This window comes from Onychostruthus taczanowskii, unplaced genomic scaffold, assembly GCF_017590055.1.
Source record: "Onychostruthus taczanowskii isolate IOZ18803 unplaced genomic scaffold, ASM1759005v1 scaffold55, whole genome shotgun sequence".
Lineage (NCBI taxonomy): Eukaryota > Metazoa > Chordata > Aves > Passeriformes > Passeridae > Onychostruthus > Onychostruthus taczanowskii.
In genome coordinates this window covers 304718-330660 of record NW_024503124.1, presented here as the reverse complement: position 1 = coordinate 330660, position 25943 = coordinate 304718, and the positions used below count along the sequence as shown (strand labels likewise).

The 25943-nt window shown below is 45.6% G+C and overlaps 1 protein-coding gene across 1 annotated transcript in view; it reads right to left on the bottom strand.

Moving 5' to 3' along the window:
- Positions 1-9616, bottom strand: part of JAG1 (jagged canonical Notch ligand 1) — a 36692-nt gene extending 27076 nt beyond the window's left edge. Inside the window, exons 1-2 of the mRNA XM_041417189.1 lie at positions 9055-9616; positions 7876-8181 (exon numbers count right to left, since the gene is read on the bottom strand). Coding sequence (XP_041273123.1) covers positions 7876-8181; positions 9055-9126 — 378 coding nt within the window. The 5' untranslated portion in view covers positions 9127-9616. The remainder of the gene's footprint in view (positions 1-7875; positions 8182-9054) is intronic.
- Between the last annotated feature and the right edge of the window lie 16327 nt (positions 9617-25943).

The window sequence follows — 25943 nt, the reverse complement described above, 5'->3', positions numbered from 1 at the left end:
CAAGGCAGCAGTGAACTTTCCAGAGTCACACCCAATTAGCCACTGTAAACCTGAGCTTGACCAGAAGGCAGGGATTCTGGCTTGAGAGGAAAGGCAGCTTGAAAGGAACAGCAAGTCCTTAAACTTTGCAGATCAGTCCAGAGGCTGAAAGGCAGCATGGCCAAATTTAAGCAGAACTTCAGCGAGTGAAGCTAGGAGAGGATGGAAATGGTTACGTTCACACTCCAAGAAACAAAGCAAGCATCAGTGTGCAAGAGCTGTTTCCCTCAATGACAAGACACTGTGTCTTGATCCACTGATAGTACAGCTCAAGAGACTGTGCAGACCTGAAACCCATCAGAAATTGTCCCTTCTAAGATCTCAAAGGGCAATGCAACCTCCTTTCTGGTTATTTAAATGAATCCTGGCAGCTGCAGGTAAACAGGTGTTTAAAGCTCTCTGCTTGATTATCCTCTTCCCTCCCTTCATCCAGACATCCACCCAAAGGAGGTGCTTTTGTACTCAGGCTTCTAAAGGCACTGTGAGAGTCGGCGGGCCAGAGCAAGATTAAAACATCCTCAGCGAAGCGCTGCCTCCGTTTTCAAAGGGCTCGCAACCCGTCCAACTCCTTTCCCTCCTACCCCTGTGGTTAGAGCATGCAAGAGCCTTGCTGAGCATGTGAAACCATGACTAGACAAATGCAGTGGGAAGTTTTGCATTCAGAGCGCTGCGCCTGCTCCTCCTCTGCCAAACAAGGCGAGCAGGTTAAGCCCAGCCGCCTTCTCCTCACGCTCGGCACGGCTGTGAGCGCCAGCCTGAGAACCGAGCTCACACACACCCTGTCTGCACCAGGGCGGACGCTGAGGACACGGCACAGCGGGCCACAGGTGTCCAGCTGTGACACGAGCAACAGGGAAAGTGAGGCACGTTTCAGCGTGCCCAGGGAGGAGGGCAGCTCTGAGCAGGGTTAAAGCTAGCCACAAACCCACTTCCTCTGACCGTCACCAGGACTGTCACTCGGGTACCCTGTCACTCCACCATGACAATGCACAGATGCATCACCACACTGTGCCATGATCGGTCAACTCTGACAACTGAATGTCCTTCAAAGGAGTTAAAGGCAACTGGCTCCTCACCCAGAGGATACACGAACATGCTCCAGAAAAGGAGGAAAGCCACCTAACCCTCTTAACCTTTTGTGAAATGGAACATCATCAGGAAGCTCTTCTTTGGGACAGCCTACACCCTACAGAGCTGTTACTCCCTCAACCCGGTGAATATAAACACAGCCCAAGCCATGGCAATCTCTCACGCCTCAAAGCCTGTGGCCAAGAGCTCTGCTGAACCCCGAGCAGGCAGCCCAGCCAAGAGCCTCATCAGAATGTGCCCACACCAAAACACAGCAGCTGCTCCTTTAGGCTTCATTCTGAGCAGCTCCTTTGTTGCTCTAAGTGCCAGTAAAGCCTGCACTGCCACAGAAAGGAGACGCGAGAACGAACTGAACCATATCAGCAGCTGCAGGAGAGACCTGCCCCCGGTCCTGCCCTGGCAAGGGAAGGCAGCAGCCGAAGTCAAGACCTTCGTGCACCACCACGGCCACCCTCCTGCCAAATGATGAAGGACACAAAGTACCGCTATCCAAACTATGCATGCGCTTAAGCATCCAGCAAACCAGGCTGATCTCTGATCTGGCAAGCCTGCTGGAATAATGAGTATCCTGTGAATACATAATGTGCTGAAGTTGCCATTGTGTGAAGTAAGTCCATGGTTTGTCTGGGAGCCGAGCAATGCTGAGTCTACTGCTGCTTCCTGTTGCTTGTCCTGTATTAGCATTATTTTTGGATAGGCCCCATTATGTTCTGTAATCCTCACTGCAGTCAGTATGGCCACACTATTGTTCTTGGTTAATATTAGCAGTCAATGCCTCTGTCTGGGTGGCCGGACTACAATGTATTCCAATCATAAAACTAGCATGCATTAACGGGACAATGTACTGGGCTCACAGGGAGAGTTGGGGTCTTCCCTCCACCCCTTCTTTAAAACAAACAAAAAAAAAAAGGTAAAAAAAGTATAGTAGCTTCTTTTCTCCCCCTTTTCCCCCTCTCTTTTTAAACTAATGATTTCAAGTGATTTCACCTAGCAGGGTGCCTCATACAACAGCAGCATTTTAATCGGCACCTTATCTAGTTACGGAGTTATTTTCTCACGGAGCCCCACTTGTCAAAGAGCAGCAGATAGGCCAAAATGTCAATGGTTGCTTTCAACCTTCCCCAACAAGCAGATTACCTGCCCTTATCAGTCCCCCTACCTGTTTAAAGCATCCCACTGATAATTAAATGCACCAGTTACAAAAGGGTGGCAAGGTTAATAGACAGAATACCTAGTAGCCAGCCAAGCAAAACAGTCAGGTTCACATGGAGCAAGCCTGAACAAGAAGCCTTTCTACTTATTTACCTAAGTGCCTAAGAACTGGGTTGAGCTGGTAAAGGACTCTGGATGTTTGACTATTTACAAACCACTTTAACCACTTCTATCCACTTTTTGCAGTTTCTTCTGAACACTACAAGAATAATGAGTGTAATTTACACAGCAGAATAGTGACCACAGAACCATGAGCTCCACAGACTAACAAGAAACAAATGCAACAGCTTCTAGTTTTGACATCTTCCCTTGTGCTAAAACACAGGGGCTGCCAGTTAAATTTTTATAACTGAGTCAATTAACACAAAACTTCAGTTCATCTAGAGAAATTCAAAGGCAAGCTTAGTTTCAGTTTTCAAAACCAATCCTGTCATTTGTGTTATCTACAGAGATACCTCTCCTTATCTACAGAGGAGTACTTTTAAGAACTGTAGCTTAAGGCTTTTGCTTCGCAGGGCATCACAACTGCAGGGGTGAAGCTGGAACAAACAGCTCAGACCCAGGTTCAGCAGCTTTAGAACCAGCTGACTTCTACTGCAGCCCCCAGCCCACTGGGAAGCGACGTTTCCTTGAGTGAACTGCAACTTTAAGCATAAAGCATTGAATTTATGCAATTCATTTTCAGCCATGCTGACTTCCAGCTGCATAAACAAGCTGACAGTGCTGGATGTGTGTAGCCTGAGAAAGTTTAGGAATAAGCTTCAGTGTCAAGCCCAGTCCAGCTGCCACTGAAGTTAAACTGGAGCAGGCCTTTACTATAACAAGAACAAAAATTCTAGGAGCAGGCAAGATGAGGATTTATTTTTAGACACATTATGTTAATATATTCAAATGGATTTACCATGAAGATGAAGCTCAGAACTGGCGGGAAGACAAAAAAAAAACAAAACTCTTTAAACATATAAGAAGTCCAAAACCTCTGAATGGCTGCATCACTTCTCTCCAGTCCTGGGAAAAAAACAGCCCTGTGATGCTAATTATGCTTTAGATGTCACTTAATACTCCCAGCTCTGTTTTGAATAGTTATCCTAGGCAAAACATTACACTTTGAGTGCTAAGATTTATTCTTATATTATTAATCAACAATAAATGGCAGAGCATGGATTTGATTAATATGCATCTTGTTATTATAAAAATTTCTTCTGATCTGCCCATGCTCCAAGATGACTTATCATGCATTGTTCAAGAAAAGCTTGAACAATAATCCAGCATTTGCTTCTATAAGTTTTCAAGAAGTTAACTGGAGGGAGAGAAGAAACAAAATCAAAAGCCAAATTTTAGCGTTAGGACTGTAACATAAAGGGCTTAAAAGAGAAAATAAAGCAGATGAGTATAGTGATATTTTTCCTCAGATTCAAAAGGCTGTTACTTTAATATCAGCTGCAGATTAGAATATTGGACGCCTCTTGTGTCAAGAGAGAGGGAATAACCTCACAAAACTTAAAAACACTAAAGCTTTTTTACTGTGTCTCTGTAGCCACAGAAAACAATGCCTACCCAGAAAACGTATTTTACATCGTCAGGAATCAGGACCACTAAGATTTGTCATGAAAAAGGGGCTAGGCTGGCTATTTAATTTTTTTTTAGGTTGACTATTTTTATTTTAAAGATGTTCGAAACTCTTTTAAATTGTATTTTATGCTGAACTCACTGAGATGCTGGAGGGTTTTTTTCCACCTCAGTAGTTTCCTGGTGTGTTGGTGCAATTGGCCCCAATATTAAATAATTACAAGGAGCATAATTTTGGGATAAACAAGCTGTTTGAAATTAGAGCTATGCATACCAAAGGAATTGCCAAGTTTGACCTTCTTACTCAGTCTCGCCAAACCCCCAAAAGATCTTTCTTTACTTAAAAGCAAAGCGTAGTGTTAAGTTTTGCTTAGTTAATTGATGCTCAGCTCCCTTCAAGGTGCAGCACACACCACACTTGGGGTTCTTTAAGAAAGGCCAGAGGTTTGATTCATGTGAGAGAAGAGCATGTGTCTGCCTTGGAACCAAACTTGTTCAGACAGAACTCTTTGACAAGTGGAACATGGAAATGCTTTTGTTCCATACTTTTTTATACGGCTTCATAAAGCCAAGCTTGCCTGTCAAGAAAGTCTCAAAATGAATGTAAGAAGCAAGCCTTGGTGCATTTTACTTTTTTTAATCATCATCACTATTGTTTCAGTGCACTGAAAAATTACCAGCTACTGCAGGGGCAGCTTTCTGATCCACTCCAGTTCCTTTATGCTGGGCTGCTGCCCTGTTTCCTAGCAACTTACTCAAACCTCCCATCACTTCAATTAATTTATGGCCCACCGTCTCCACACCCATTACTCACAGGGGAACGTATCAAAACTGACAAGAGCAAACCCCATAAGTTATTAATAAGACCCTGACACTTCGAATCTACATTACAACTGCAAGCTCCCTCTAACAATACTTTTAAAGCACCCCATTCTCTCCCCTTCCTCTCCTGCATGATGAATAAAGGCCTCTAATGCAATGCAACTATTTTTCACAAATGGCATAAGGGGGCAGCTTGACATGGGAAGAGGCTTTTTCTTTTTAATTTTTTTAAGTAGTCAAGGCAACAAGACTTCTGAATGTTGCTACTGACTCAAGCTGGAACATCCAAGAAAAGCCTCCCTCAGAGTAGAACACAATCCAGAGAAGGGCATGAATTTTCCAGTGCAATATGATTAACACTTTGGTCTAGCTCTTATTACCTCTACTATAATTTTCAGCTGAATGTATTCAAAGATACCTCTCATGATCAGCCACATGAGTAAATGCAATGCTAATCTCAAGCTCTTACTGAAGTCAAGAGTATTCAGCCACCTAAAGAGTTTTTTAAGTTCTGAAATTTCAGCATCAGATTAGAGCTGACTAAATTAAGTTTACTACTTTATCCGTAGAGCTTTGAAAATGCCTGAAATGATTTGTGTACACAATTTTAGTACAAATAAGAGCTTTGCCACATTAGATATTCTTTTGTTCAAATGCCATTTGGAAGTCACAATGGCTAGCAGAAAAGCTGTGTCCTGTGGAAACTAAAGCTGGGAAGCAGGCTTGATAATTGCACACGGACTGTCATCAGCATCTCAAAAAGTGCATTTCTGCCTGGGAAAATGCAAGAGCTTGTTCTAAAATTCCAGGCTTATGAACCAAGCGTCTCAAGTTTTTGGATTTTACCTATTTCAAAGGTTGCACTGGAGTTTTGCTGCTGCTGCTGCTGCTGCTTCAGGATTCCAGTGCTGAATGAGATTCAGCAGGACAATAGAAGCATTTCTTTTACTAAGATGCAAGCAAGCTTAAGAGACTTCTCCCAGGGTCCCCACCCCCCAAACGCACCCTCTACACACAGATTTCCCTTCCCAACCCTATGAAGAGACAGGCTGCTAGAAGGAACGTGTTTAGTTTTCACACCATTTTTATATGCATACCGATAGATTCAAGACAGTCAGTTTACTTGGAGCTAGTTTAAAAAAATCCTTGATGTACCTGACTTCTCTGACAAAAGTCAAAATCTGCAACACAAGCACTACAGCCATTGGCAGAGCTTCAAATACCTCAGATTTTTACAAAGCCCTTTATCCCTTTGATGGCATATTTGATAACAGTTTTATCTCATTTCATGTTAGGGGGAAAAAAAAAAAAAAAGAGAAAGAAAAGAGAAAGAAATAAAGGACAGACTTGTACTTCCAACAGAGAATACTTTTGTTAACTCTGCTATTGTACTTTGTAATACTATCTCCTTAAAAACGGAGATTTAATTTCTGCCTTGTGCCTCTTCAGCGCGGTACTCACGAGTCGCGGCTGGCAGCGCAGGCAGGTAGGAGGCAGCACAGCACACTTGGAGAGCGCACGGCTGCCTGCAGCACTCGGCGGCAGGACCGCAGAGTGGGTGTCTACACCACAGCTGGAGAAGGAATGCTTGCGGGGCGGGCTGTCCTCCCCCCAGAAGAGGTCCAGGCCCTCCCAGCAACCAGTCCTTATCGGACCATGAAGGGCCAAGCTTTGGAGGGTCTAGGCATGCTTTCACCTCGCCAGCAGCAATAGTGGCAGAGGATAGGAAATGAGAGTCACCCCTCCCCTGCATGCACATTCAGGGCCCTCCTCCCCTCCCAAAAATGACCTTAGGCATCTAGGTTAGGATGACTGGATTTACAAAACTGCTGAGCATCAACATACCCCAAGGCAATTGGTAGGAAATTGTCTGCTCAGCGCCTTTGGAGAAGGGGTGTGTGTGGCAGGGGGGAAACAGTTTTGTTTCCTAGGTGATCTCAAAATACAAGTTTTAGGAGCAGAAATTTGGGAGCGTTCAGCGTTCGTACCACAGCATCCCAGAGGGGCAGCTCAAAAGCCAGCCAGGAGCCCCCCGGTGCACAGAGCACTGCCAGGCACAAAACCTCCTGCCACCCGAGGCACCGCACTCGTCCGTGTCCACAGACCCTGGGGCCCTGGAGCCTGCCTCTGTGGGTCTGGCCTGCATCACGCTCCTTTTGGAAAGATGCTCCTCACTTCCTCTGCAGAGCTGACCATCAAAGCCTCAACCCTCCTGAGCAGCCCAGAAGAAACAAGCAGCAGCGATGTCGGAATATTTTTTCCAGCCAACAACAAAGCAGGATCACCGACGAAGGAAGGGGTCACCCATCCTCCGTCTCTTTGCTCCACAGGGCTGACTGGTATTTACTAGAGTGGACAAGGCTGGAAAAGTGCCGGGCAAAAAGCCCCACCTCCTTGAGCCACCGAGTTTTGCACACAACTAGAGGGAAGCCAGAATCTCTGGACCACAAGAGGCAGGTAGCCAGGAAAAGGTGCGCTGTGGGGAGGAGTGGGTGAAGGGCACCAAAAGCTAAAGCCAGGCTTTTCTCAGTCTTTAGCTTCTGGAGTCCACAAGCACCTCCAATCACAGCCAGCTTCCCAGGGAAGCTGGCAACTACTTCACCAAGAACAGCAACAGCAGCTCCCATCCACACCGAGCAGTGCAGTGAGATTTCCCCTTGGGAGAAGCAGGAAGCCTTCCCAAACACGCTCCGGGGAAGGAGGCCAGCTATGACACACACTTTTCACACGGGATCCCTCTACAGCCCCTAACCCACTGCTCTTCTGGCTTAAGCCCAAGACTTCACTGCTTAAGAAAAAAAAAGAAAAAAAATGAACTTCTGACCTTCTAAGTCTCAAGAGACTTATTCATGCTGTAAAGTGCAGAGATACTGGGTTTGCTTCCCTGACCCATTTAGATCCCCCTCACTGCACATCTGACTTTCAAATTTAACAGGCTGTGCATTGTGAGCCCCAGGGAACAAAAACAAAAACACCACTACATTTTACTCATTTTGTGCTGCGGATTCCCGGCGCTCTTGCCAAGATGCCTGCTCCCTCCCAAATCCCGATCCCTCTTCCCTTGGCACAAGCAGTTAGAGCTCAGCTCGCTAAGGACATCTCAAGCACCCATCCAACAGAGCCAGAGCAGCTCAAGCAACTCACCGGCCAGGCGAAGCTGAAGGGGATAACGATCCGGTTCTTTTCATTATTCCGGCTGTACTTTAAATTGAAGGTATTTCCTCCGATGACAGGAGTGGATTTGGATCCGAAGCTGCAAGGACCGCCAGCAGTGACCCGCGATTGATACTCCTTCAGGCAAACTTTAAAATAGGTGTCACACTCGTCTCTGGTGCATTTTTTATCTCCTGGGTTTCGGGTGCCATCGCAGCAATTTCCATTTTGCAGTTCACCATTCACATTTTGCATGGATAAGATCTCCAACTCGAACTGTCCCGACGCTAAAGTCACCTGTTAATCCCAAAAAAGAACCGAAGGGAAAAAAAACAAAACAAAGGAACAAAAAAAAAAAAAAAAAAAAAAAAAAAAAAAAAAAAAAAAAAAAAAAAAAAAAAAAAAAAAAAAAAAGAAAAGAAACAAAGAGACAGACAGTTACCTAACTTTTTTTCCCAAACACAATCTACAAGAACTCTGAAGACAGGCAAAAGTAATTTTAAGTGTGCTTTCAAGAAGCACATGCATAATGTTGAAAATAAAACAAAGCTAACCACCCCAAGCTTTTCCCTATCAGACATCCACGAGAAGGGCTCATAAATCAACCCAACTAAATAACGCCATTAATGCCAAAAAACAACCTTAAGTGCCAGCTCCGAAAAAAAACAGCGCGAGGAAGGCTTCCAAATGGTTAGGAAATAAAACTAAACTAAACCAAGAGTGCAAGACGCGAGGAGCAAGCCCAGCAAAGCGATGTACTCCTAATGCACTGCCTGGAAAGGCACCCAGCCACCCCTGTGCCGGCTCCGGGGTGCAGCTGAGCCGGGCACGGCTGCAGCTGCCCAGCTGACACTCATCAGCTCATTAATCGCCCCAGCAGCGCTGCTATCGACTACATTAAAAAAAAAAAAAAGTATTAAAAAAAGAAAAATAAAAGGGGGGGAAAATGATTTTTGAGGGAAAATAAAAGCGGTTTGCAGTAATCGCCTTTCTTTCCCAGGAATTGAGCCTCGCTGCAAGGAGCACTCCCGCGTTTGCCATCTCCAGAGAAGTCAGGGCAGCAGCTCCGCTCCGGCCGGAGGAGCCGTGCAGAAGCGCCCGTGCGGGCTCCCGCAGAGCCCTGTCCCGCAAGCCCCGCGGAAGAGCGGCGGGGCCGTGCCCGGTACGTACCTGGGCCCGCAGCGCCAGGAGCAGGGTGAGGATGGAGCACGCCGCCGCGGCTGCCCGCCGGGGCGCACGCATGCCGCCGCCGCGCTGCCCGCCCGCCCGCCTGCAGGGCCGCCGCCGCCGCTCGCTCCGGGTCGGGACGGGACGGGACGGGGAGGGCCAGGAGGGAGGAGGAGAAGGAGGAGGAGGAGGCGGAGGAGCTGGTGGAGGAGGAGGTGCTGCCGCTGCTGCTGCCGCCGCCGCCCCGCTCTAATATACCGCGGCGCACCCGCGCCGGACAACGCGGCTTTTCAAGCGCTTTCAATAGCGCCCCGCTCTTCAATGCAAAGCAGCCCGGCCTCCTTTTATCCGCCTTATTCTCTCGCCTCCCCTCTTTTCTTTCCCTTTTCTTTTCTCTCTCTCTCCTTTTTTTTTTTTTCTTTTTGTTTTATTATGGCGATTATTATCCCAGTCCTTTTATTTCTTGCGGCGGAGCCCCTCGCCCCCCCGAGACACACACACACGCACACTCACTCACTCACACACACACACGCACGCACATGCAGCACACGCACCGCCCCGCAGCCGCCCGCCCGTCTGGGAGCGCCGCCGCCGCTCCGCTTCATCTAGCCCAGGGCGGCAGGCGCATGCGCCTATCCATATGCATGAGGGGGACAGCAGGAGGAGGGAGCAGAGGAGGGGAATGGCACGGGCCGGGGACGGCAGGTACCGTCGGGAGGAGGCGGTGGCGGCGATGGAGGGAGCCGCGGATCCGCGGGTCCCCCGCCTGAGGGAGGCGGCGCGTCCCGGCCGCCCCGAGGGTCCGTCGGGAACGGGGAAGCGCCGCTCCGCAGGTGCTTCCAGCGCGACCTGGAGCAGGAGGAGCCGCGCTGAGGCGGTGCCGGCGCTCCCGGCTGAGGGCTTTTCCCGCCCCCCCCCCCGCTCGCTGAGGGGACGCGAGGGTCCTGCCCGCACGGGAGCCGCTGCCCGTTCCTCCTCGCCTCCTTGGCGCTGGTGGAAGGAAGAACGAAGCATTCTGGGGGACACTTTTTGCGGTGTGAAACCTTTCCTCTGCCACTGGCCGGCGGCGGCCGCTTGCCCTTCCCGCCCTTCGGTAGCTGAGGCGGGGCGGGCGGGGGGCGCCGCCGGAGCGGGCCGGTGCGCCCTGAGGGGACGGGAGGCGCGGCCGGCCCGGGACGCTCAGGTGGCCCCGGCCGGCGGCTGCCCCGAGGGAAGCGGAGGCGGCAGTCGCCACCGTGCGACTCGTGCCCGCCTCAACACGAGGTCGCGCCGCCGAGGGCCTCCCGCGCTCCAAGTGGGAGGAAAGATCCCTCAGCTGATCAGTGCCGGCAGCGCAGTGCTGGCAGGGTGCCGAGACCATCAGGGACCCTGTGCCCGCGCTGCAGAGCCTCATCCCAGTTTTCAGGTGGGTGCTGGGGTTGCTCTGCCGCACATCCTTTGAGGAGCAAGGTCCAGAGCCACACAGCCAGGTGATTTACTTAAGGGACTCCTTGCCACAGGTTACTGAGAAGCCCAAAAGTTTGCACAGTAGCAAAAAGAGTTCAGACTGGTTCCCAGAGGAAGAGCCACACATCAAAGGGCATTGAACAAAAAAAAAGAAAACCCCAAAAAACCCCACCCCTAACTTTGTCTCTGGGAAGTCCCTGGGCTGCGGGTCTAGAAGTTGGGTGACTGTGCTGGGAACTCGCTGCATCACTGTCCCTTTCTTCCTGAGGCGCTGGCGACAGGAACTTGGCCTACATGACGTTCGGTCTGACCCAGAACAGCTATTCTTATGTCCTGGTCTATTCCACCCTGATCTAACACAGTAGATGTGTGAATGTCTATTTTATACACCAGAGTCAGTGGTACAAAGGAAAACAAGATTTCTGACCTAATTTTATATCCTTTGTTTTCATTTCCTATGGCAAAAGCAAAGTGCCTGTTCTTGGCTGTGACAAGGTCTGTCCCGTTCTAGGGTGCCCCAGGCTGGAAAGCTGGTGGTATTTGTGCCCCTCACCTTAGAACTGTGCTCAGACTTCCACCTGACTCCTGCAGATCCTGTTCCCATTTGTGAGTTCATGACTTAGATTGCACTCTGGCAATTTTGGCACGCCTGTGAGATGTGCAGTTGCTGAATACTCCTTCCAGCCTTGCTCAGCCCCCAGGTTCCTCCAGCGTTGGTCATATCTCATTGGATTCATTAACTTTTCAAAGGCTGGTAAACCTTCATGGTGTTTAATCTACAACATGGCTGCAGTTTGGTGTTACCAGTGCCTCTCTTCTTTTTTCCCAGTGGGTGTTAGTTAGCTTCCACAGCCTGGTTAAATGTTATTCATTCCCAAGTGCCACACATCTGCTCCTCTGGGCCTTTAAATACCCTGCTGCTGCTGGTATGCTCCGTACCTTTAGGGCAGGTCTGGAGTTGGCCTTTCTGTAAAAGGTTACTCCACCTGTTTGACTCCAGTGCTTAGGAAATCCAGAGTTCTCTTTCCCACAGTGCTTGTGACTCAGCAGTGTAGCTGCCCTCAAACAGAATTACTTGTCCAACAACTTAAAATGCTTTGCAAGCATTAATGAATTAAGTCTCCCAGTGTCTTGAGATGGAGAGTATTAGTGATAGGTAAAGCAAGGCAGAGCATGAATCATGTGCAGAAGCGCATTGCAAACCCTCTCCCTTGCAGCCCTGAAAGAAATGTTGAGCTCCTAGGAGTCAGCAGTGAAATCCCCCTAAACTTATTCAGTCTGGAATCTCCCCCATGGAGTCCCATCTCTTGCTTTTTTTCTCTGGACTGTCAAGAGCCCAGAGACCCAGTGGCCCCCTCGAGCCAGTGCACAGTGAAAACCAGCGGAGCGCGTTGCCTGCAGCCTGAGCTTCGTTTCAAGATGCTCCCTTCACTACGGGCACAGTGACGTGCAAACTGCTGCATGTGCACGGGGCCCTGCACTGCAGTTGCTTGGAGCAGCCTGAGACCAGTGCACATCAAACCCCTGCTGCAAGGCTCTGCCTGCACGTCTCACGAGGTGTGGAGCCGACGTGTCTTCCTCCGTGGCCGCTGAAGAACTTTTCAGCGTCTGGCACTGGGCTTTTTACACTGCGTAAAGTTACTTCCTGCTAATCTTCCTATTCCGACATAATTAGATCACATCCACATTCGAAGCCCTTACAGACATGGAGTGTGCCAAAGCCCAGCGTTGCAGGCAGTGCTTCAATTCAGGCTTTGGGCCTGAATCAGCTCCCTAATATAGAGCTGCTCATTGAGGCCACTGGGAGATTGCCCAGGACTTCAGTGGGACCAGGATCACAGCCTTTAGAGGGAGTGTCTGGCTTACGAGGGTCAGGTGTCGTGAAGTCAATTCTTTGTGTGAGGAAAGTTGTAATTTCCTTTTAAAGCTCAGTGACTCATTGAGCCATGGCTGTGAACAATCCCACAGGATTTCCTTAGATTTGTGATACCTGAAGGTAAGCTTGGAATGGCGCCCCTGGAAAAGTTCTTCGTTCAGGGACCTGATGCATCTCCTTTTCAAGTCAGTGACTAAACTTTTGTTTACTACCGTAATGCAGACCAAGACAGTTGCATAATCATAGGGCACTGACACTGCATCAGCCTTCAATAAACCAGTTAAAGGACTACTAGAAATTAATCTGTTAACATGTGGAATCTGTGGTCATAAAGAATTCATAATGCTCAATGACCTCTTTTCACAGCAAATGAAGAGGCTAAAGGAGCCCTTTGTTCCTCCAGATTTTTATAAAAGTAGTTTTGCCCCTTGAAATTAGCCAATAAAAGAAATTTGCTGCAGTTTTAGATGTAAGCCTGGACAAACTGAGTGGAAGAGTGAAATTTCATCCACTCGGCTAATCCTTTATCTAGGAGTTAAGCTTCCCTGTTGCAAGGAGAAGGACATATCGCCACAGTCAATCACGGATGAGTGAGCTTTTAGATAAGGCCTTTCCTATAATACACCCACAACACTTCATTTTCCTCTGGCTGTTCTGGAAGTGACCTGCCCACTTGGGCGAGTGTCGCGGAGCAGAGATAGGGACCGCGCCGTGCTGCTCGGCTGACACGCACTTCGGAGCAACACATTCCAGCAGATGAACCCATTTGCACAGTTGAGTGATCTAAACTTAGAAAGCTAATTTCTCTAATTACAAAGTGAGACTGAACTCCTGTAAAGCTTTTCATCACCTGAGTGGAATGGGAATTGCGCTTCCATAATCATTTAATGCTTAGAAACTAATTAGGAAGCATTTTGTGGGGAAGCCACACCCGGTGTTAGACTATTTCACAAATGGAGCAGGGGAGAAACTAGCACTGATGAGAAAGTTGAGCAAGTGGCAGAGGTTAGGAGAAAGCACAGTTTACCCAGCACTGAAGAGTGCATTCCCTCTTCCATGAAAGCTTCAGTTCTTCCCAGTCAGGCAATTTCTTAAAGCTGTGTCTTCAGACAAGCTTTCCAAATGTGACAAAAGATTTTGGAGAAGAAGATGCTCTAGTAACCAGAGCTGCAAATCCAGTCTGCTGCCACGAGCCCTTACTTTCTCCTTTCCCTGGAGTGTGTTGCTTAAGACAACTAAAATTTCAAAGCTGTGCTGTGTTTGTTGTGCATGTGCATTTTGTCACTGTGAAATTCCCACCTTAGTTTTTCTGTATGTTAGAAATGTCTCATTCCCCAGAATGAAAGTGAGGCACTAAATCTATTTCAGAGGATACTCAGAGAACAATTTTAAAAAAAAATATCTGGGGTACTCAGAAATTACTGCAGTGAGAACCAGTAAAGTCCCTGAAAGAGTTAAAGCTGTAGTACCAAAAAATACATCTGTTTTAGAGCCTTCATGTTTTATCCAACTGTAATTAAGTGAATCCATAACATTGTTGCTTTCTGTCACAGCTTAAAATTGAGACCTTACTCCATTCCAGAGACTAGTCCTGTTTCTCCTTCAGTTTCCTTTATTTATATGCACAGAAAACCTGTTCTCTGGTTGTTTCTCCGTTAACCCTTCAAGGATCAGATACCTCCACATTAACCTGTGGACCCAGCTGCTTTGTCCTTCACTTATCCTCCCCAGGGGTGGGATTCCTGTGCAGCAGTGATTTGATCTCAAATCCCCACTTTCTAAAAGCAGGGAAGAGCTGAGACTACGGGTTTAGATCTGGGTAGGGGTACAGCTTATCAAGGTGGAGCAGCTCCCAGTAGGTGCAAAGACTGTGACACTGAGCAGTGCTGGCACGCCTGTCACAGACAAGATCACACTTTCATTCGATAAGCAGCAACCTCGGCTATTCTTGTCAAAGAGGCTGCGCTGAAACCTGGGCTGAGCCCCATCTCCAGTGAACAATGGGGTGCTTTTAGAGAGCTCCAAGTTTCAAGTAGTGTTTTCCTCACAGCTTTCTGCAAAGGTCCTTCTCTGAGCCAGTTTTGTTGAGGAAGTGCTCAGACCAAGATTCATTTTCTTGTCATGACAGCATCAAAACGCTGAACTTCTCTTCTCATGCAGATTGTTTTAATTGTTAATTGCATATGAAAGTATGTGTTCAATATGTTCTCAATCACACATTAGCCTGTAGGTGCAAGACTGAAGTATACAGGAGTGTCATTTAGCTAAGGAAACGTCTAAAGAGAAGAGAGCTGTGATTAGCAGATTTAAATTTGAGTGTACAGTAAATGACTTCTTGCCTTTGCCTGCCATCATTCCCCGGCTGATCTAATATTCTGGGCCTTGACTTTACTTATTCCTGCATGGGGGGTATAAAGGGAGTTGTTTCATTTGGCCTGAAGAAACTTTGAAAGACATAAAGATTTCTAAAATCCAATTTCAGCCCAACACAGAGATGTGCCTAAATCAAGAAACAAAAAACTTTAGGTTAGGGGTGTGTTTAAGTAACCTGCTGGAGTGGCCAGTGGGTTGGGCCACAAAGTTCATTGCATGGGAGTGATGCTGCTGATCTACAGGGGAAGCCCTTTCTTCAGGGAGCTAGGGATGTGCACAGCGGTCTGTTTTTACCTCTTCCCTTGGCACTGCTGACTCCCTGGTGGAAGGAGCCTTTTTGCATCAGCTAAATGTTTTTAGATAAAGCACAGGCCACAGCAGGTGGCTGGTGTCCGTGGTAGTACAGATAAAGACAAGGCCCTAAAGGGGAGAAAAAAAGTCTTTCTCTGTGTTCATCCTTTGCACATGAATGAAAAAAAAAAGCCTCTTGACCATTCTGCATGTCACAACATTGCTACTACCTGCAGATGTGCATTGAGGAATTTTCTGTCACTGATCATGCAGCTGCAGATCTGACAGGACTGGGTGTTAGAGCCAGCAGCATTTGGAAGAATCAGAGTTTGCACTGATTTGTGAGTTTTGGTGTTGAAAATTCTGCATTTTGGACAAATTTGTATCAACACCGTTCATCACTTGAGACTCTTCTAGTCCCACTCTGGAGTTAGCTGTGGTCAAAATGCTTGCAGCTTTCAGCAGGATAGTGGAAAATAGAGCAAATGAGAAGGACTGGAATAAGAACAGTCTGGGGGCATCAGGGAGAGGTGGCAAATATGGGGACTTATTCTTGAGAGTCTGAGCAAGTACAGCTCCCGGTCACCCTGCCTCTCTGGTTAAAAGTTTGTCTTTGCTTTTTCCACAGTACCTGGAAGGTTTTCCATTCCTGCCTCCCTGACAGCTCTTTTGTCTCACCAGGTGTTCAAGCACAGGAGAGATGATTTTCTCTTCAATTGCTCCTGATCTCAGCCCTGAGGCTGGACCACTCCAGGTGGGGTGAAGGACATCCCTTATTTGCGGCACTGTGGCAGCAGGACAGCTTGGTGAAGACCTGAAAGAAAAAGAGCCTGGCTGTAGAATTGGACCCTTAAAACCAATTAACTTCTTTGAAGGTAATGGCATTACCCAGTGTGCTCCAGCTTTCTGTCTGAAAGGGGCCACAGACTCTTGTAGGTCCACAGTCTGTGTGTTGCCCTGAATTGCGGGGTTTTTTCCTATATATAATGATGATTTTTATTTACTGTGGCAGAGAGGAACAAATGAGGATCTGCCACAACTTGAATAGGAGCAATTCCACACCTGTCCCTTTAACTGCACATTTGTGGTTGGCTGCCTTTTATTGTCCTCCCCGCTGTGGGGCTGCAGGGCAGCGTGTGTGTGTGTGTGTGTGTGTGTGTGTGTGTGTGTGTGTGTGTGTGTGTGAGGATTTCCCAGCCTAGTGGGTGACCCCTCATCTCGCTGCTCCGAGCAGTGGCTTCCGTCCCCTCCTTTCTCTCCAATATTTATTGGAAGCACGTGCTAAGGAATCTGTGAGCCTGCAATGCTAATGAGTGCGTGGCATGGAGCGGGGCAGCAGATGCAAAGGGACAGGCACATTTCCTAATGAGGGACTCTCGAGACCCATCTGTTGAGTCTCGTGGGCCCTCAATGCAGTTTGCTGCCCGAGGTTGCCAGTGGAGGTTTTTTTTCTCTGATGCTTTCAGTTCTCAACAAGTGCAATCCTGTATAGAGCAGCATGTCATGGGGTTAGGTTTTGTTGTTACTAGCAGATAATGTGACTTTGAAAGGAACGCCCCTGCCCCAGCTGAAAGGAGGATAACCCTCCTCTACCCCCTTCCTTCCCATCCTTCTTGCTCGGATCAATAACAGGTCCCTAGGCACAAAGCCTGCATTCTTTTATTCTCAAATTAGAGCAGCTGCAGCAGCACCACCACAGCTCATTGGAAACCTATTAGCTTTTGAAAGACTTAATCCAGTTTGAAAATAACTAGTGTTTCTCAATCCTTCACGCACTCACTCCCGTAAGAGTTCTTAGGCCGCATTGACAGCAGACTGGGCTTATTGTTATAATAACCTGCATCTCTCGCGTGTCCCAAAGGGCCATCAAAGAAGGCAAAATGTCAGTTTCCCAGCTTCACAGGGCCTAAGAACATTGGATTTACTCTGCCATATCACACCCTCTCACTGAGCTCTGCCACCTACCATCCTGCCTTCAATGGTGACTGATGTCTTGTGATTCATTCTCCAATTTCATAGTTTTTAAGGCCAGAGGGGCTATTATGATAATCTATTTGACCTCCTGCACAACACATTAGAATTTCATCCTAGGTGAGATAAAAGCTGGGAGCAGCTGGATTCTTTGATGTGGCTCTGCTGGGCAGCAGTGGAAATTTGGGGTTTTCTTGGGGGTACTCTTTGCTGTAAGGGAAATGTGGGTTATTTCCTTTTTATAAAGCACCTGAAGCACAGAGCTTTGTGAATGCGTGCATATGCGGCAAATGTCTTGCTTTGCAGGTAGGGGAGCTGATTTTACTTGGAAAGAACTTGCTCCCCTGTCTTGGTTTCTTGTTTAGCTTCTATATCTCCCCTTTGCTCAGGATCTCCCTGCAGAAGAAGCACTTTAAGCTAATTATTCTCATTTTAAAGGTGGGGGTCTGAGCTTCAGAGAAGTTTAGGCCTTAAATGCCTTGTGAAGTGCAGTGAGGAAATAGAATTTTCTTGAACAGGATCCTCAATTTCATGCCCCAAGTCACACTGGAAATCTGTAGAAGATGAGGGAGCTTGCTTTCTCATTTTTCTTGAGTCACAGCCTAGTGTGCTTGCAGGGACATCTTTCTCTGCTCAGACTTTTCCTGTACTGTGCCAGCCCTCAACCTTTCCTGTAAGTGCTGCCAACTGTCATCATTAGTGTTGGTGCAGATATTTTGCCAGAGGTGGCTGGGGTGGGACCACCAACTGATTCCCGAAGGCCACTGAACAGCAACAGCTTTTGATTTCTGCTGACCTGGACCAGATTCAGTGTGGTGACCTAGAGCTAAGGGGCTCAGTATCTCATTACTAATCCCTTGAGCTAGCCAATTCCTTCCACCAAGTCAATGTTTTCTAAAGTGTTAAAAGACTTTTCCTGCCTGCCTGCCCATTAAATCCTGCTCTTCTGTCCGTGTCCTTGGATCAGCCTAATCACTGAAGTGGATCAGTTTCAAGTCTTAATGATGCAAGCTGTGGTCCTGACAATGCAGAAGATGGCAGGCAGCACAGCTGAGGCAGGCTCTGCTCTGGGGGCTCAGCTTCGGGGTAGCCCTGATGTGCTGCTTTTGTAGTGCATTGCCAGCTGGGATACAGGGGCTTTCCTGCCTTTAGCTTATTTATCTGAGATTTACCGTTTAGGTGTGCTTCTAGACACTTTTAATTGAAAAAGAAAAGAAACCATGTGTTTTCCTGGATTGTCCATTGGCATTGCTTTTTGGGTGCAAGTAATAATTTTCTTCTGTGGTATTTTACTCTGCTCACTTTCCTAGATGTGGAATTTGGCTTTGGAGAAAGAACTACATGGAACACCAACACTGTTTAATGTATCTTTATTATTAAAGTCTTATATCTTAGAGATACAGAGAAATGTGTTTCAAGAGAGCGTGTACAGAAAACCACATTAGAATCAGCAATAGCCTCATCCACATACACCTAGCAGGAAACAGCTTCCATTTGCTCAATTTTAGATGGAACACAGAGTAGTTTACAAGTCCATATATGTGTCTCCTCTTACAGCAAAGCTTCTTCATAATTTTTATAGACTTTGTATTTAGACTTCGTAATTCATATAATTCATATTCATAATTCATATGCATAATTCGTATAATTGTGGACATACACATTGCTCCATGCATATTATTTTTTCTCCTTATATTTTTATATATAAAGTATAAGGAGAAAATCTGTGTGAAAAAGGGAAGTCATTCTCAGATATGACTTATTCCTGGTAACAGTTTTCTTAGTATTTTCTTTGGTAAAATGGGCATGGCTGTGTTTTTATGAGGAATCTTTTTTCTTCTTGCAGAGCAGGAACACTTTCCCCCACTCCTTATGTGCACACAGGCACTTGAATATGAATTTCCCTCACCAAGTTTTGCTTAAAACAAAAGTTATTCATAGAGAGCAGCTCAGCCTTTGACTGCCTATAATAGACCAGGCTGCAGATGAGAAGAGCCTCAATCTCCTAGGTTCTGCACTTGCTCTTCTGGAAGGAGCTCAGTATCCACTGAGTGATACTAAGCACATTTTACTTACTTACTTTTAGTCAGTGGATCAGGATACTCTAATTCTAGGCTATCTCATTAAGAATGTTCCCAAAATAGTTAATTAATCTCCAGAATCTCAGGGTGTTGCTCCTTTCTAGTACTGGTGATGTCAATTAATGCTGTGTTAGCATTTGAAACCAAGTTCTGAAAGTGGAGCTTGACATGAAGGCCCATTCCTAGTAAAGACACAGAAGCAGAATGTGACAGTGCCCTTCCTCTCGCTAGCACTTTGTTTATGTGAATTGTTTCCCAAGTTAACTCCTGTGGCCTAACCCCAAAGAAGAGAAGATCTAATCTCTAATTGTCCTCTGGGACCATCCCTGCAAGGTCCTTGAAGAATATATCCTGTTTCCCAGTCAAAGAGTCAATCCAAGGATGTGTCCTGGCTTCTCTTCTCATTTGAAGATTGTTTACCTGTTACTTGTGAACTGTGTTTTGTCTATGGACTATTCCTAGTGCGGTCGCATTGTGATGCTTGCTAGAGAAGGAGGAAGGATTAAAATGGCACAGGCTTTAGATTCAGCATCACATATTCCAGGAAGAAGGATTTACAGCCATTTTGCAATTGCACCCAAGTTCAATCAACCCTTGGAGGCTGCAGGAATTCTGCCTTTGGTGGAAGACAGATTGAGTCTGTAATAAAGAAATGTTCCTAATTACCTGCTCTGACAATGCTTTAGAGCAGCATGGTATATGTTAGTGGGTATCAGATGTGACACAAAACACTGAACAGTTCAGGATGATGCTAAAATGAAAGCAATTCAAGGATCAAATTATGTATGAGTGTCAATAGTCAAACCCAGCTGTAGCAAACAGAATGCTCTCATTTATGCCAGCTGGGATTACAGTTTAGACATTTTATTAGAGTATGAAGTGGTCACTTACTGTTCAAAGAGATTTTTCCTGAAAGGAAAGCAACCAGGGCTGAAGAGCTGAAAGCACCAAGTTATGTTCATTTGGATTAAAAATGGGTATTTTGAGCCAGCAAAGCTTCAAAATAAGCTTCAAAATTTTCAAACCAAACAGTTTTCCTTTTGGTAGCCGAAAAGGAAACTGCACATCCAGGAGGAATGTAGATCAAAGCAAACTCTGCAAATGATGCAGAAACACATAAAATAACAAACAAGGGTGGTGGGAAGAGGGAGCTTTTGTAAGGAGATAGGTCTGTTCATGTTACACTGAAACCAAAGGCAAGATTGCTAAAGAAGATACGGGAGAGGGGTATATAGGGGTATAGATTTTTCTCCTCAGAGGAATTTTCCAGCCTGTTTTTGCATCTCCATTGTATTTGCAAAGTTACAAATAAGGGGCACAGTCAGCAGCAGATGTCACTGATACCAACTTTTGCCTTTCACCACCCTATCTTATCTCTTACTTTCCTTCTCTCTTTAGTTTTCCCTGAGCCTCCCTCTGCCAAAGTCTGTGGCAAAACATGTTTGTTTCCCTGGTCATCCACAGTTCTCTTAAAGCACATCATTGGGTCATCCTCCATAACTAAACTTACAATATTTAAGTAGTTTAGCTTTCACAGTTGCAAAACAGAACAATTCTGAATGTACCTACTATTAGCTGTTTACATTGGAATGTATTTGTTTATGATTTTATGTATGAGAGTACAAATCTACCTCAGAGCTGTTTTTAATAGAAAAAATAATCTTGCTAAATAGTTTTAAACTCCTTGTTTCACTTAAGTGTAAGTGACTATGTTGCTGCAATAACCAATTTTAAAAACAGAATTGGTAGGGATGTGGCAATTGTTGCAATTAAGTCGTTCTTCAGCTGAATGACTTGTCCAGTCCTTTCTTGGATGCATCTTCATGAAGTGATGGGCATGTAATTCCTGAACACCTCAGGGTTTTGTTTCACAGAATTCTCCATACAAGAGGAAGGACCTTGCAGAAGGGAGAAGGGTTTTTTAATCCAACAGCCAAGAGGGATTTGGATTATGGGGATAGCTGTGCTCCCTCCTGTGGGATTCTGCAGATGTCTCCATTTCCCTTTTAGGTTGCCAGCTCTTCCATGTGCCTCTCCAGCTGAAGAAGCTGCAAGTGTGGCACCTACCTCACCTTTGGCAGAGAACATCTCTTTCCTTGTGCGAGAGGTCATTTATTTCATCTAGGCCAGAAGGTGGAAAGGCAACATTTCTTCATCAGCCTCATTTCTTTACACAGAGAAAGTGTCTCTTACCTCTCAGCCCCCTCTCTGTCCTCTGCAGCCACACACATTTTGAAAGCACCCTGGTCCCTATTGCTAGAGTTGAATGGGTTCCTAGGGCTTTACAAATTCAAGGACAGGGCATAAGCTGGATTTACACTGCCTGGTAGTTGGAAAGATTTTATTTCTCGTTTTTTTTTTTTTTTTAGGTAGACAGCCCCTTTTCCCTCTGCTTTGCGGAGCAGCCTCTCATCAGGAAGGGCAGGCCCCACTGCACCCATCCTGTGCAGATCACTGGAGCCACATTTCACCCTCCCATCTTTCCCTGGGCGGTGCACAAACGATGCCTGCTCCTTGTGGAGAGGGCAGGGGACTGGAGGAATGCTGCTCTTCTGAAGACTCTCACTGGGCTAGCTCAGGGGTGGCTGGAAAACAATGTTTTCCCACTGTACCTATTGAGGCTTGTTTTCACCAGCGATTTCCTCTAGCAATGTTTTATTTCTCCAGGACTCCGGAATTGTTTGCCCGTTCTTTGAACTTTTTTTTTTTTTAAGTGGCCACTTTTAGCCTGGACGGAGACCAGTGAAAGTTTGAGCTCTGTATCCAGGGAAGCTCCTCTCTGCGTGAGCACTTGACCAGTGAATAGGCTCCAAGCCTAGGAGTGCCAGACAAAGGGACAGCCTGCAGCAAAAGGGATGTTTGTACTGTGGCCACAGTAGGCTTCCTTAAAAATAATAGCCAAGGTAAACACTATCAATTCACAAGTTAGATGCTTGTGAAAAACCACCAGCCCATTTGCTAACCCATTAAGAAGGGAAATAAGACTTGACAGTTCACTGTGCTGTGATTCTAAGCATGATGTTTCCCTGAGAAAGAGTGCTTGTGCTGCTGTGAGTGCTCTGCAGCCACTGATGGCAAGGGATTGGGAAGATTTGTTGCTGCCCAGAAGTTTGTACGTGCATTGGTTTTAGGTTGTTTAAACCTATCCACGTCAAGTGACAAAATGCAAAGCTGTCAGACCTGACCTGGCAAAATGGAGCTGGCATTCCAAAAAGAGTATGTCCATTCTGTGACTTCTGTTTTTCTACTCAAATGTGATCTTTATGTTTGTGACTTCAGGTAACAAAAAATGTGGGATGTTTTGTTGAAAGAGGATTAAGCCCAAGCCCAAGTTAGCTTTGCCAGATTTATTCCCAAGGAGATGCCTTCCAAATACAGAATAAATTCCTATGTGTAACCTACTTCATTCTTGGTAGGTAATATGGACAGGAGATCTGAAATGTGGACAGAACTCTGCATCCAGTGGCTAACTGGGTGATCCTGGTCACCAGAGGAGGAAATGCTGGCCTTGCCCAGTTTTGGGAGGAAGTTCATTGGTGGGAGAAAGTTGAAGAGACCTTGATGAAAGGCATGGGGTAAACCAGCTCTAAAGCAGACTGGACAGTTTCTGAGTAATTTTATACAGAGTATTTCAAAGTTTCTAGGAAATCTCTCACTGAGTCCAAGAGGTTTTGTATGTCCCAGTGTTTAGCTGGCCTCAGATATATGGGAAGTGACCTTGGAATTTTTTTAAGGACAGCAAACAAACAGCTTCCAGTACGATTGTGATGGTTGTGTTTTGCACTGATAACTGGGATCAGAAATTAACAGCATTAATCAGGAGATAATCCTTAGTCCATAAAACCGAATTTAAGCCGTTGAGGCAGAAAAGTGGCACAGAGAGATAAAGTAAATCAAAGTGAGTAAGAAAACCTGCTTAGGAATAAGCACTTAGCCTGGACCGTACACAAAACCAATCCAGGCAGGAAATGAAATATATACTTCACCATGAAACCGAAGACATCAATTGTCTGAGGGTCTTTTGCTGAAATACCTCACTGTGTGCAAGGCTTTCAAGGCTGGTCTTTCACTCTGGTGACTCAAACATTGTTGATAAACATAGTTTGAAAACTGATCCAAATGGACCTGTGGGGTCTTTATTTTGCACACTTTTCATCAGGACTCAGCTTTCTAAAACGCATGATTAAATATTTGATAACTTTGATCACGATTAATACTGATTAGTCTTTAATTCAAAGTTTTTATAAAGTAAGTAAACAAGTTCCCCCAAACTTCCAGAAGTCCATAACGATCCCTAAGAATTTGGAACAGCTGCTTTTACATAAGTGTTAATATAGCTATTGCTTTTATTACAGTGTGGTTCCTTCACAGTGTCTCTTATGCTTACGTATGTTAGCACGAGAGTCATATTCTCACTCAAAATAGCCATTGGTGTTTTGGCAACAAAAAGCTATAATCATAAAAAAATTTTGTATAAGCAGCATTTTCACAATTCAAGTCCTGCTTTTGAGAGATTTCTGACAACTCTTAGCTTGAAAGGGACAGTTTTTAAACAAGGAAAATGCTGTTAATATCACCATTCTACAGAGAAGTCAGTGACATAAGGAGGAAAGCAATAGAGAAACACAAACACTACCCTACCAGATAAGATATCCAGTGTGATAACATTTGCTGGTGTTGGTCGGTATAAGGAGAAAATAAATTAGGAAGCAATTAATTATTTTCCTAAATTAAAAAAGGATGCCAAGCCTTTTGTTAGTCATTTGGATGAGAGTCACAGGACTTGATAACCCTGTAGCTGTACCTTGTCATACATAACACTAATTCGCAGTGCAGTATTTGTGGTTTCCCAGTTGTTTTTCTGGCAGAGAGTTCCATGGATTGTTTATTCATATTGAGACTTTTCTTAAATCACTTAAAAATACAATTTTTCTACTCCATTGACAGAACCTTTGTCTTTTGTTAGGAGAGAAGGATGAAGAGGACACAGCTGTCTGTATGTTTGATCTGTTGTGGAACTCTCACATAATTTTCTTTAATAATCATAATCCCAGTGTTCTCAGCCTTTTTTTCCCAGACATTTCTTTAAGCTTCCTGGGCACTTCACTTGCCAGTCTCTGGATTCTCCTTGTTTCTGCTCTTCTCCCCTTCCTGTGGATTCAGGATTTCAGACAAGGAACTTATGTATGGACACTACTGTCCTAGGAGAGTAACAAAATGTATACTAAATGCCCACATATTATAAACAACTGTCTAGACAAGACTTTACAACATTTATCTCATCTTATGGCTCTTATTTTTTAGGTTTTAGACTTTTAAAGAACAAGTATAGTGAATTCTGTTGCTAGGAAAGTGATGGCTTGGCTGAGCCTGGTGGGTGTTTTGTGCTTCTACTACTTAATAATTATGTCTGAGTGAAAAATAAAGGTATTGAAATGACAGAAGAGCTGCAGCACTGAGTGTGACTTTTCAGCCTGAGCATATTGCTGCATTTTCATATTGCTGCTGGAGGTAAATTCACAATGAGTCACATAGCATGGTGGTACTGAAAATCTGTTGGTTCAGGCCTGTGGTCTTCTAGAGGATGATCACATTACAATGTAAAAGTTTCCTGTACATTTGGGTATCTTTAATGCTGGAGTACGTGTTTCAGGAAGGCTTTCACTCTCCATAATTCAGCGTGCTTGCTGCTGACACTGAGCACTGAGCTGTGTGAATGGCTCATGTCAGGGGATCTTGGTCTGTGGTGAAAGAACAGGAACAAGTCCAGTACACACAGAGCAACTGGCTTTTGTTTACTGACTCAAAGCTGCAAAACCGTAAAGGGAGCAAAAGCTGAAATCAAGGGACATAGAAATAATGGAGTGGGAATGGAAAGGAGAATCAACATTTGAGGGTTCTTGGTTCCAGAGATGGGGGAAAGACGCAGGTCATTCTTTCAAAACTTTTTGATGCAAGGACCCCTTCTTTTAAGTTTGAATTTGAGGTGAGTGGAAAAGATTATTCATCAGCAGGTATTTCTCTACACCTTCCCTCTCTCTCAACTTTCAGCCTGGTTCATCAAAGCTAAAAAAAGTGGCTTTACATGATAAATTTTCTCTCAGACTGCCAGCTGAAGCCAGGGTCCTCTGCTGTAAGAGAGAAAAGCTTTGTTGCAGGAAGAGCCTTCTGAGATTTTATTCTTAAAAAAAATGCTCTCAACATTCCTGGTGGAGACTTTTCACTTATTGGAAGCTACTGCTTTATTAAATATCTTTGGTCTTTTAGAGCATTTTAAAACATACTCTTAGGAATTGCTGTATTGCTGTGGGGCATCTGGCTTGTAATCAGTCAATCCTTTCAGTCTAACTCTTCTGTCATGACACCGACCCAGAGCATGCCTGGTGTGGTTCTGGGGAGCCATGTGCCTTATATGTCCATTGCAACTTGCAGGAGGTCAAGTAGGGGGAAGCCAAAGGATTTGTGCAAATGGTGGAGCCAAGCAGAAGGTCAGGGATGGCATTTTGTGGCCATGGGAAAGAGACAGCTCTTTCTCCTGGGTCGGGATGAGTCTCCGTCAGTGCCGAGTCCCAAAGACTCACGGGGCTTCCATGGCTGGCACCCAGTGTTCTTAATTTTGTGGTGAATAAGAGCCCTGAAAGCACATAATTTAATCCGCCCGAAGATAATTGTCGAAATAAATCATTCTCTTGTTTAAAGAATAAATCTTCAGCAAGTTTCAAGAGAGCCTACAGCACTGCTGATTTTAATCATTACTCTGCACAGGGAAGTGTCTATACTGCTTCGTGTTTCCAAACCAGCAGTGCTGCTATTAAAAAGCCAGGCTTGGATTGAGAAGCTGTCACAAGTCAAAC